The sequence below is a fragment of the Physella acuta genome, unplaced genomic scaffold (genome assembly GCF_028476545.2).
Source record: "Physella acuta isolate Inbredline_101_S28 unplaced genomic scaffold, ASM2847654v3 ptg000144l, whole genome shotgun sequence".
Lineage (NCBI taxonomy): Eukaryota > Metazoa > Mollusca > Gastropoda > Physidae > Physella > Physella acuta.
In genome coordinates, this window is record NW_026731663.1 from 1773210 (window position 1) to 1786729 (window position 13520).

At 37.9% G+C, this 13520-nt stretch overlaps 2 protein-coding genes across 2 annotated transcripts in view; one reads left to right on the plus strand and one right to left on the minus strand.

The window, feature by feature from the left end:
• Positions 1 to 4500: 4500 nt before the first annotated feature.
• The window catches only part of LOC131935449 (epithelial splicing regulatory protein 1-like), a gene marked incomplete at its 3' end in the record, with an annotated part of 45662 nt that continues 36642 nt past the window's right edge, over positions 4501 to 13520 (plus strand). The window contains exon 1 of the mRNA XM_059291847.1: positions 4501 to 4551. The remainder of the gene's footprint in view (positions 4552 to 13520) is intronic.
• LOC131935447 (apoptosis regulator Bcl-2-like) lies at positions 10261 to 11121 on the minus strand (the record flags this gene model as incomplete). The annotated part of the gene is made up of 2 exons (XM_059291845.1): positions 10261 to 10404; positions 10717 to 11121. Coding segments are annotated over 2 exons (549 nt in total), but the record flags the coding sequence as incomplete, so codon positions are not given.

Here is a 13520-nt window from a genome sequence, read left to right on the forward strand (position 1 = left end):
TATAATGAAACTTCTATAACTGTAACTGGTAAAAACATCTGTGATTACTCTAACGTTGATTCCAAGGCAGTACAATATAACAACTGATGAGTACTATAGTACTATCAAAACCATAACGCATCAAGTAATATACAACCTTTAGTTCAGCAAAGATCAAGAGTTCATTTAATAAAGGGAGGCCACAGCACTATTAAAAGTAGAAACTTTGTTTTCATGATTACTTCCCGTGTTTTGCTTATGCATTAAAATTATTTGATACGTTAACCGGTGCTAATGTTTATTCCTTTTTTATTTGTCTTGCTTTAAAAAGAGCTTTTGTGATACATGTCAAGATTAAAAGAGATACAATTATGTGTTGTTGTTTTTTTAATTTGTAAATACTGAACTGTTAAATTATTGTCTCTTTTGTGTTAAACCTAACTACATGTATATTTTGTATTCAAAAATGTATTTATTAATTATTTATTAATGTACTGTACATTTTAAATTACAATACAGAACAAAAAATGTTATTTATTTATTTATTTATTTCATTAAACTGAACTTTTCTGTTGGTGTGATTCACAGTCATTCATGTCATTCCGAATTCCTATGTATGTATGGGGTATGTTGTAAAAATAAGCTGTTACATTCCCTGTTATTTTAATGTATATATATAGGCCTATATGATGATAACTTTTTATTCATTAGATTATGTTGAAAAAGATTGTAATGACTAAATTAAAATGTTATTATTTCAAGCAATTAATCATTTGTTGCTTGTTTGTGTTGTTCAATGTTATAAAGGATTCTGGGGGTTGCATAAGGTCATCTTTGGTTAAGTGATCTCATAATATAGTTATCAATAGCATACCAGGCCATCATCTAAGTATTGGGCCATTTATCCCAGAACACCATCTAAGTATGGGAAGATCTTATCCCAGAACAACATCTTTAGTAGTGGGCCACTTTATCCCAGACGGCCAACATAACCATCTCCGTGTAGACCACCATTACCATCTCCATGTAGACCACCATTACCATCTCCGTGTAGACCACCATTACCATCTCCATGTAGACCACCATTACCATCTCCATGTAGACCACCATTACCATCTCCATGTAGACCACCATTACCATCTCCATGTAGACCACCATTACCATCTCCGTGTAGACCACCATTACCATCTCCGTGTAGACCACCATTACCATCTCCATGTAGACCACCATTACCATCTCCGTGTAGACCACCATTACCATCTCCATGTAGACCACCATTACCATCTCCGTGTAGACTACCATTACCATCTCCATGTAGACCACCATTACCATCTCCATGTAGACCACCATTACCATCTCCATGTAGACCACATTACCATCTCCATGTAGACCACATTACAATCTCCGTGTATATAACTCCGAGTAGACCACCATTACCATCTCCGTGTAGACCCCATTACCATCTCCGTGTAGACCACCATTACCATCTCTGTGTAGACCACCATTACCATCTCCATGTAGACCACATTACCATCTCCATGTAGACCACATTACAATCTCCGTGTATATAACTCCGAGTAGACCACCATTACCATCTGCGTGTAGACCACCATTACCATCTCCGTGTAGACCACCATTACCATCTCTGTGTAGACCACCATTACCATCTCCGTGTAGACCACCATTACCATCTCCGTGTAGACCACCATTACCATCTCCGTGTAGACCACATTACCATCTCCGTGTATATAACTCCGAGTAGACCACCATTACCATCTCCATGTAGACCACCATTACCATCTCCGTGTAGACCACCATTACCATCTCCGTGTAGACCACCATTACCATCTCCGAGTAGACCACCATTAACATCTCCGTGTAAACCACCATTACCATCTCTGTGTAGACCACCATTACCATCTCCGTGTAGACCACTATTACCATCTCCGTGTAGACCACTATTACCATCTAAGCCGCAAGCCACCTAAAAACAACACCAGTGGCTGTATAATCTTTGACGATTAATCACAAAGGGACTTAATCCATTCTTCTTATCATACGTAACTCTTGTAAGAATATAGATCTAATTAACCGCGCTGGTTTAAGTGTGGACTAGCTCTGCCTGCTTCAGATACATCAGAAAATATTGTTGGTTTATGGGATCCAAAAGATTTTTTTTAAATGTCAAGACATTAGCGGCCTAAAATGGTTTAGCTCAGTTTTACCTGGGCAAGCTGTACCGTTATATTTTTTCCCCCAGTGCGCAGTGCACGTCAGGGCCGACAACTAGTGTGGGACTCCACAGCTGTGACCCGAGAGGATGGCTGAACACACAGACGGCAAGGATGTGACGTGGCCTTTCTCTCGCTGTGCTCGAATTCTGTTACCGCTCGGTGTAAATTGGAGGATGTGGGTTTTTTTTCTATATCTTTGTGGGGGTTTAAAATGTAGTATAGCTGCTGTCTTTTAAAAGAATACATTTTGTTATTTTTGTCTGTTTTGTGAGATAGCAGAAACTACTGTTAAACAAGAATTTTGGGTGTGAGGGAAAAAAATAGAACCAAATAAGTTAGAGGCCATTTTAAAAATAAATAGGCCTACTACGCAGACTTTAAAACCAGATGAAGCAGGAGAAGTAGAGTTCATCTGTTTCTTTGACCCCGCCAAATAAACGATTTGCTTAACCCTACTTGTATCATTCGACCAATCACAGTTGAGTGAACTGCAGCCATACAGGTAGCATTTATCGGCTCTTACTTTCGACCACGCCTCGCATTGTTAGAGGTGTGGAGACAGCCATATTGTTAGGACGTGGATAAACTGTAACACGTGATGGATCATCTCTCTTGATCCACATTTATCTGCATACAACAATGCGATTTCCCTGCTCCACCAATCCACACTCCACAATTTTCTAGATATACCAACTCACAATTTTGTTTGGTCCACCAATCCACGTTTTTTTAATCCCCACATCCACATTTGTATTAATCCACCAAGCCACGTATTCTTGATCCACCAATCTAAACTCTCCTTCTATTCACCAATCAAAGCTTTCCTTCTAATCACCAATCAAAACTTGACTTCTATCCACCAATCTATAATTTTTGACCCACCAATCCAGATATTTCTAGACCCACCGATTCTTGTCATTCACATTTCGTTTAATCCACATTTCTCATCCGAATGTTGTATCGAGACCATCTTTTGCCTACCCCTGAGGCCACGCGAATATTTGACTGACAAAGTTACAGGAAGATTTCGATCAGGTTGAGGTGAGGTGGGGGGGGGGGGGGTCGTCACATGACTAGGATAAACGGAAAGAGCCAGCCTGATTAGCATAAGCCGAGATGTGCAGTAGATGCACGATCAAATCTACACAAGTCTGAAGGGTGGGGGGGGGGGAAGTCCGCTAGCTGAAATGGTGGTTTGTGTGGTGTCTTGAATGGTGAGTTGTGGTATATGAAATGGTGGGTTGTGGTATATGAAATGGTGGGTTGTGGTATATGAAATGATGAGTTGTGGTATATGAAATGGTGGGTTGTGGTATATGAAATGGTGGTCTGTGTGGTGTCTTGAATGGTGAGTTGTGGTATATGAAATGGTGGGTTGTGGTATATGAAATGGTGAGTTGTGGTATATGAAATGGTGGTTTGTGTGGTGTCCTGAATGGTGAGTTGTGGTATATGAAATGGTGGGTTGTGGTATATGAAATGGTGGGTTGTGGTATATGAAATGGTGGGTTGTGGTATATGAAATGGTGGTCTGTGTGGTGTCTTGAATGGTGAGTTGTGGTATATGAAATGGTGGGTTGTGGTATATGAAATGGTGGGTTGTGGTATATGAAATGGTGGTTTGTGTGCTGTCTTGAATGGTGGGTTGTGGTATATGAAATTGTGGGTTGTGGTATATGAAATGGTAGTTAGTGGTACATGAAATTGTGGTTTGTGGTAAATGAAATAGTGGGTTGTGGTATATAATATGGAGGATTGTGGTTTATGGAAAGGTGAGTTGTGGTATATGAAATGGTGAGTTGAGGTGTTTGAAATGGTGGGTTGTGATATCTAAAATGGTGGGTTGTGGTTTCTGAAATGATGGGTTGTGGTATGTGAAATAGTGGGATGTGATATCTAAAATGGTGGGGTGTGGTTTCTGAAATGATGGGTTGTGGTATGTGAAATGGTGGATTGTCTAATGTAGTATATGCAATGTTGAGTTATTGTGGTATTTGAAATGATTAGATGTGGAATTGAATAACTTTTTGTCGTTCCTTGCATAAAATATGTTAGTATATTTTTCTGTAGATGTCTTTTCATTAATATTCTTTAAAATAAATTGATTTTTGAAAGGATAACGTGTTTGATCTAGTGAATAAAATACAAGCTAAAGGAGATGAAGCAGGAGACGTGACCTAGCCACTCGCAGCGCCAATCTATCGTCACTGCTCGGCGGTGTGACTGCGCGCTGTCACAGCAAGCCTCGCAAAGGGCCACAGATCTGGCTGTTTGAAAAGTTTGGGGACGAATACAGAAGCAACAGGCCTTAGCACTGGAGCTTGTGGATTCACTCTTGGTTAGTTCAGATGCTCGCTCTCTCCTTTTCTCGTTTATAGCGAAACTTAGATTTTTTTGTTTTAATTTTTAAAATAGTTTAATTAAATTTATTATTTTAACATTTATTATTGCTGCTGTAAGCATACACGTAGGAGTATTGTAGAGATAGTTTTGTTTTTATTACATAATTTTAATTAATTGTTATCATAGCCACATATGTTAGGTAATAAATATTTAAAAAACTGCATTTAATGTCATATTTTAATGACATTATATGTAGGTTTCATAAAGCGCTCTTGGTAAATTATTTCTTCCTAAATCATAGCATACTTAAAGTTTGTGACTTAAATTTCTTAACGGCCAAAACCTTTGGGCACTTAATTAGTTTCTCCGTCACCATATGGTTAGTTGTTCTCTGGTGTTATATCTGTGACGTAGCTGGATTATCCGAGTTTTCAGTCAGGATTTGGTTTAATTTCATTCTTACCCTTGGTAAGTTGGTTGAGTTTTTTTACTTCAGGTGGATGGGTTGTTTTTTTTTTTAATTCACGAAGCACACCATATGTTTTGATTGCCTGTGCAGAAAAATATAGCTGTATATATACATTACAAATGTAAGCCTTCTCCTAAATCTAATACCAATCACTAACAATAATTGTAAAATATGTAGATCGTGTTGATATTTTCTTTCAAGCTGCAACTGAAAAAACAAACTAATTAGTGTTTGAATGATTTCTTTCCCCTGCTATTTGAGACGGAGTTACTGCCCCTATATTACACGAGTTCTTCACTTTTTTTTTACCGGCTCGGCTGAATAGAAAGTGCGTGTCTTTTAGAGTTATAGTTTCATAAGATGGGCCAGTGTCTTAATATAATGGATGGTGGGGGGGGGGTGGTATTTGGGTAGAAAGTTGCGCACCTTGATGCGCAGGCTAATGGATGCAGCTTATGTAGACACGCTTGTTGATACAGCAGTTGTATCCGTGTGTTAGCATGTCATTAGTGGCTCGTGCTATATGGCACTATGTATGTCATTAGTGGCCCGTGTTGTATGGCACTATGTATGTCATTAGTGGCCCGTGTTGTATGGCACTATGTATGTCATTAGTGGCCCGTGCTATATGGCACTATGTATGTCATTAGTGACCCGTGCTATATGGCACCATGTGTGTCATTAGTCGCTCGTCTTGTATGGCACTACGACCTATGTCATTAGTGGCCCGTGCTGTATGGCACTATGTATGTCATTAGTGGCCCGTGCTATATGGCACTATGTATGTCATTAGTGGCCCGTGCTGTATGGCACTATGTAAGTCATTAGTGGCTCGTGTTGTATGGCACCATGTATGTCATTAGTGGCCCTTGCTATATGGCACCATGTATGTCATTAGTCGCTCGTCTTGTATGGCACTACGACCTATGTCATTAGTGGCCCGTGCTGTATGGCACTATGTATGTCATTAGTGGCCCGTGCTATATGACACTATGTATGTCATTAGTCGCTCGTCTTGTATGGCACCATGTATGTCATTAGTGGCCCGTGTTATATGGCACTACGACCTATGTCATTAGTGGCTCATGGCATCACAACCTATGTCATTAGTGGCTGATGCTGTATGCTAAGACGAGCTGATGACACTACCTACTATGCCACCACGACCTGTGTCATTAGTGGCCCGTGTCTAAGAACTGACAACACCACCTACCATCATACAGCTATACCACCACAACACCACCTACCATCATACAACTATGCCACCACAACACCACCTACCATCATACAACTATACCACCACAACACCACCTACCATCATACAACTATGCCACCACAACACCACCTACCATCATACAACTATACCACCACAACACCACCTACCATCATACAACTATACCACCACAACACTACCTACCATCATACAACTATACCACCACAACACTACCTACCATCATACAACTATGCCACCAAAACACCACCTACCATCATACAACTATACCACCACAACACCACCTACCATCATACAACTATGCCACCACAACACCACCTACCATCATACAACCACGACGACCTGGACTCTACCTGTCCGTCAGGTAAAGCCGTGGTCTCACCTACAGGTTGGGGTCAGCCACACGCCCCCAGTGTCCCCGTGCTCTAGTTTATTAACCTGTGTAGTCCCGTAAGTAGTATAGTAGGTCCCCTTTGGGTATTATTTGTGCAGACATGTTTATATAGTAAAATATTGAGCAGCCAGAGCAGACATGTTATATAGTAAAATACTCCAGCTGGAGCAGGTGTTCCCCTCCTCCTATTGTCTTCCGTGACGCTCCTTTACGGCCGCGACGACAAACAATAGAGTATCGATTTTTTTTTTTTTGAAAGATATGTTTAAATAGTCATTAAAAATAATTTATTCAGCTAGGCTTGCTTTACAATAGGCCATATTTCTCATACAGTTGATCTATAAATAGCCGTTACTATTTACTATCAGTCTGTTTTTGTCCTGTTTTTTGTCTAGTCGTGTTAATTATGTTAAGTGTGATTGCTTTATTTGTTGTGGCTGTTTGCTTTGTTGGTTTTTAATATTTACATATGTTGTAATCACAACGTTTTCAATGTTTTTTTATTTTATTTTATTTATTTTTTAACCACCTTTTAAATTTAAGGTTCTATAACCAGCATTTTGACGACCACTTATATATAGTTAAATACATTTTGTTTATATTTTTATAATTTTCTAAAAAAATATTAATATAGAAGATCAACATATTTTTTTTTTTCTTTCTGTGATCTCGGCATATGAAGTGATAGTGTGTTCATCACTATGTCCAACCGCCTTACTTTCCCTAACGTAAGTTAGGTACCCATCAGAGTTGGGTAGACTCGGGGACAGTCTACTGTCTTTGAACCTGGATTCGAACTCAGGACTTTTGGGTTAGCAGTCGTAAGTTCTACCACGCTGCCCCCTTCATTCATGACTATATAAGTTCCTATTGATTTGGTCAGAATAATTGTCAGGGGCACAGTTATCTCTTTACTAAATAAAACTAATATAGAAACGAAGGCAGAGTCGAATTTTTCTAGAACAGTCTTGTTAACAACCACGAGTAGCGTCCCGTAAATTTAGGATCCCAATGGTTTAACATAGAAATGCCACTAAACACCCTTGGTGATGTCTTTGTAAACGAAAAGTCCGTTAAGTTTCAAATCTCAAGTTTTGTAAACGTCTTTGTTTAAGTATTTACATTGTTTTATGTAGGTTCAGAAGTATTTCATAGCGACAATGGAACAGTGTCCGTGCGCGTTTGTTTACATTTAAAAATACATGTCGCGTGCTTTGCGCGCGTCTCTCGACGTTTTAAGTTTTCCTAGTGTTTTTAAAACAGCGATTTCTTTCTAAAATAGTGACCAGGGTCAGACATCAAAGAGTATATTAATCAATTATCATTAACAATTTAAAAAGTAATTTAGGATGTCAATGGTTTAACATAGAAATTACACTAAATACCCTTGGTTATGTCTTTGATTTTGTAAACAAAAAGTCGATTATGTTTCAAATCTCAAGTTTTGTAAACTTCTTTGTTTAAGTGTTTACATTGTTTTAAGTAGGTTCAGAACTAGGTTTATTTTATTAACATAAAAGTTTTGTCTTAATTAAAAATAATTGTCAGACTAAATAGCTAATTAAAATGATCAATAGCAGTTTGGTTTAATAAGTAATATATGTGTTACACCAGCGTTAATCTTAGAAAAATATTTTGATTGTTATGATTATAATTGTTTTTTTTTTTTCCAATTGTCTTATTAATACTCGGCCTTATGATTTGTGAGATAATGACCAGCATGGTATATATTATATTTATATACACTGTTATTATTTTTTTAAAGTCATCACTACCCCACTGAAACCTCTTAAAATAAGACCATTTTCCTATGATCAAAATTTTAGCTCAAATCAGTGAGAAATAAATCGGGTCTAGCATATATATATATTTTTTTTTTTTTTTTTTGAGACTCACATATACACATACATATACATACACACACACACACACAAATGAAACTAAAATCAAATCACAACAAGTCTTGTTTAATTTTATTAATTTTATTTTCCCTAAGCCGATAAAATACTATGGTATAATATTTACAAGCTTGCAAAACATACACGCGTCATTCACTCTATGTATTTTTTAAGTGCAACGAAGGCACGAGACCGCCTTTTATTGTGTGCCGTGAGCACAATACCCATTGTATGGGTATCTGAGCATAGGGCAATAGCTATACCCCAACGCACATGGGCGGTTAGATAATAAGCGAGGTAGCTTTTCCGCGGAGCAAGCTGTGAAACAGGTGAAATAAAGAAAGTCGCTTTTTTTTTTTTGTATTTTATGTCTCAATCAGGGTGGCGCGATATTTTTTTTTTTCTCTTTGTATCCGTGTTGTAAACAAAATGAGGAGGAGAAAGGGTAGTGACCTACCCTCCCACCCGTGTGTTCCATGATGGCAAACACAATTTTAAATGTGTATTTGTTAGGTTTTAGTAGCGATACATCTTCTACTTGTTTCTTCCTTGTGACATCATTAGCAGGGGAGACGATTCGTTTCCGCGGAGCGAGTCGTGCGTCATTTAAAGACATCAAATAGGGTAATGTTACACAAGACAAGCTTTTGGTACTCTGTTGAAATTAATTAAAGGGAGAAAACCCTAAAAAATATTTACTAACGTCCCTCTGGTGTAATCTTTACAAGCTAACAAAACATACGCCGTCATTCACTCTACGCATTTTTTTTTTTTAAAGTGCTACGAAAGCACGCGGCTACCTTCCATTGTGTACCGTGACCACAATACCCATTGTATGGGTATCTGCGCATAGGACAATGAATCAAACAGACTGTGTCGGAAAAATACTTCCACACAACACCCTTCTCTCGAAGAAGACAATTTATTTTTAACTTCACGTTGAGTAATTTTATTTTTTTTTTAAATTTTTAAAAAGTGTTTTTGGTACGTTTTAGTAGCGAGATATCGTCTACTCGTTTCTTCCTTGCGATGTCATTAGCAGGGGAGATGATTCGTCTTTTACAGTGAGCTAGACCATCTCTTTTCCAAGTGCAACGTACGCGAAATAAAGACACTAGCTTTTGTATTTTATATCGCAAGTAGGTGACGGGATATTTATACATCTGCTTGAGCGTTATCGGCGAAACTTGTTTTAAACATTATTAATACGCTAAAATTTTAAAATATTATTGTTTCATACACCGATCTCAAGATAGAGTTTTTTAATCAGATCTATTACTAACAAATATTGTCATTTTAACACACTGCGTAACCATCAAGTTGAATCAACCACACCTGATGTTACCACTCGTTAAGTCTTCAAGACAAAACACTGATACTAAACAAGACATTAAACTGAATTATATGCCACTATGTGATACAACTAATATTATCTTTGCAATGTTAAAAGAGGGGTTATAACTTGTATTGAGTATAGATGTATAGTGTTTAATATTTAATGCATAGAACACTGGACAAAAAAAAACAGATTTACATCCCCGCAACATCCGACATAAGGGTTGGGATGGGTACGGGGAGGGCGGAAGAGAAGAAAAAAAAACACCATAAAATGTTTAACGCTACAAATGTTTGGCTTTATTCAACGACTTAAGAGTAGAAATGTGCTATTATTTTATATATGTCTTCATTGTAACAGTCACCATAACAAATGATTACAATTTATGATTTTTGTATGCGAGAAATGCTCCCAGTGTGATTGCACCAAGTCCTGCCACAGACCATTTAATTAATGTTTTAAAAGATGGCCAATCTCTCTGACTTTCAGTGCGGCGTGAATAAAACTCAACCAGACCTTGCTGTAGAAGATAAAAAAGAGAGACTCAATGTCTTAATTTCCGTATCTTGAAGATGGGTAATCAGTATACTTTAAAGTCATGGGGAGAGAGGTGATAAAAGATGATAGAGATAAAATATAGCTGTAGCATACATAACAATTATCCTAAACGCAATATGCATTCTAATGAAAACACAGCACATAAATTTGAATTAATCAATATTCTGTTGTTCAAATGTATCAGTTGAAACAAGTCAATATACTGATTTAGATTCTTCTTAACAGGTGATATAAATTTGATATTATGATGTATGCAAATAGAAACTATTCTTACCCATTTATCATTAGACGTCAACCATTCTTGTAAGTTAGTGTCGATATATGAGGTAACCCATTCAACAACATTATCCGCCAAATGGTTTTTATTATGTACGAAACAATATACCACAAAACATCCAGCGAAGCCTAAAAGCGCTACAAGCCTGCCCCAGTTAACACCATCAGAGAAGGTTTCATCAACTATTATTTTAAAAGTATCATAAGCGTTGTTATCAGTAATATTAAGCTGTTCAATCAAATCATTGAATCTATTTCGAAATCGTTCCTCAAATTCATCACCAAGATTACGCATTGCCGCTTGGACAACATTTGGAGTAACACTACTTTGTCGCCCATCATTTTCCCACTGAAAACCTTCCTTCGCTACTCGATGTTTGATATAATCCACTACTATCGAACGAGTATTATAAGATTCCATGTTTTCAGACAATTCACTCGAACTTAACACATCTGTTTTTAAAAAACCATCTCAAACTTTAAATGAGATTCATTTATATTACACAAAAACAAAAAATACCTAATTCAGCAAACAAAAAAAAAGTGAAGACCTTTTGTTATTCGTAGCAACTAAATCGCCAACCAATCTTACGGCCACCTGCATAATCGATCAAATTATAGAAAGAACGTGGTTTGCATCGCAAATTTAAAAACATGGCGATGTTTTTACCTATGCTTACAGACCTCAACCAAAAAAGACAATGAAACTATAAGAAGGAGGAATATATATCTTAGCCATGCAGCAGATTACCTGCCCATGTTCGCTTTAGTATTACAGTTTTCATTTAATTTCTTTTTGACTTGAACTTCTTTAATTTAAGAAGGTTTACTTATACATAATACATTACGTCTAATTACAATTTTTTATTTTTACCACTCAATGTATTTTGTTTTTTCTATATCTTGCATTGTCATCTTAATTTTTGATCACCTTAGTAAAAATTTGCTTAAGATTATAAACTTCAAGTTTTAAAAAACATCAACGTTAGAGTACGTCGTGTCAAATGACACACCGTTTAAAATGTCTACATTTAAAGTTCACCAACATAATGACGTAAAAACTAAATATGATATGACGTTAGCATACATATCATTCAATCTAATCACTCTAAAGTACAAATCAATAATTTTTATTGATTAAGGGGCTGGGTGAGTTATTTTTATTCGGGTGCCCAGGGAAGGTTTGTGGTTGGTTGGGACAGATTTTATACACGAGTCGGTGACGTTTTCACCGAGGCAGGGTTCGAAGCTAGACCATGCATGTTTTGGAATTGTTAGGGTTCGAGTCTATAGTAGGGTCGGGGGAGTTTTCCCCTAGGCAGGTTGCAAAGTTGGTACATCCATGTTTTAGAATTGATAGGTAGAGAGTTTATACGAGAGTCGTGGGAGTTTGTATTTCACTGAAGCGTGTTTCAATGTTGGGACATCCATGTTTTGGAATTGGATGAGGTAGAGTTTATACTAGGGACGGAGGTGTTTTGGTTACACCGAGGGTGGTTTCGAAGTTGGTACATGCATGTTTAGGAATTGTTGGTAACCGAGTTCATACTAGTGTCGGTTAAGGTTGGTTTTGAACTCGGAACATTCATGTTTTGGCATCGGTAGGTGTAGAGTCCATACTAGGGTCGGTGAAGTTTTCACCGAGGCAGGTTACAAAGTTGGGACATGCATGTTTAGGAATTGTTGTCGGTCGAGTTCATACTAGGGTCGGGGGAGTTTTGTTAACACCGAGGCAGGTTGCAAAGTTGGTACAGGCATGTTTAGGAATTGTTGGTAGCCGAGTTCATACTAGTGTCGGTGAAGGTTGGTTTTGAACTCGGAACATTCATGTTTTGGCATCGGTAGGTGTAGAGTCCGTACTAGGGTCGGTGAAGTTTTCACCGAGGCAGGTTACAAAGTAGGGACATGCATGTTTAGGAATTGTTGTCAGTCGAATTCATACTAGGGTCGGTGAAGTTTTCACCGAGGTAGCTTTCAAAGTTGTTACATGTATGTTTAGAAATAGATGAGGGGCAGAGTTTATACAAAGGTCGGAGGTGTTTTGTTAACACCTAGGTAGGTTTCAAAGTTGTTACAGGTATGATTTGGAATAGATGAGGGGCAGAGTTTATACAAAGGTCGGAGGTGTTTTGTTAACACCTAGGTAGGTTTCAAAGTTGTTACAGGTATGATTTGGAATTGATGGGGGTAGAGTTTAAACTAGCGTCGGGGGAGTTTGGGTTTCACAGAGGCGTGTTTCAAACTTGGTACATGGATGTTTTTGGAAGTGATCGGAGAAGAGCTTATACTACCTTGGGATGGATTTCGTTTTCACCTAGACAGGTTTCAAACTGGGACCATCGATGTTTCGGAATTGGTTGTGTTATAGTTTACACTAGAGTGGGACGGTCTTTGTTTTCAACAAGACAGGTTTCAAAGTTAGTACATGGATGTTTGGTACAGGACTGTTTTGGAATCGGTGAGGCAAAGTTAAACTAGGGTCAGGGGAGTTTTCAACGAGTCTGGTTTCGAAATTGGGCCACGAATGTTTCGGAGTTGGATGGGAGCAATGTCACTTGTAACATTAGTTGAATACAGATACAAGTTTGTCTGTTACTTTGTCCTTTGTCTGTCCAAGTAATAGTGTGGGTAGAGGTACGGTCTGTTTATCTAGCGGGTGTTTAGGGATGGGGCGAGGGCGGCGGACATAGGTGGCTAGGCTGCAAGAGATATTCAACGAGGAGTGGTGTCTATAAGTTAAATATCTCAGTCTGTTGGAGTAGTGTCTAGGAGTTGTGATATTAGTTAAATAAATATTTGTCT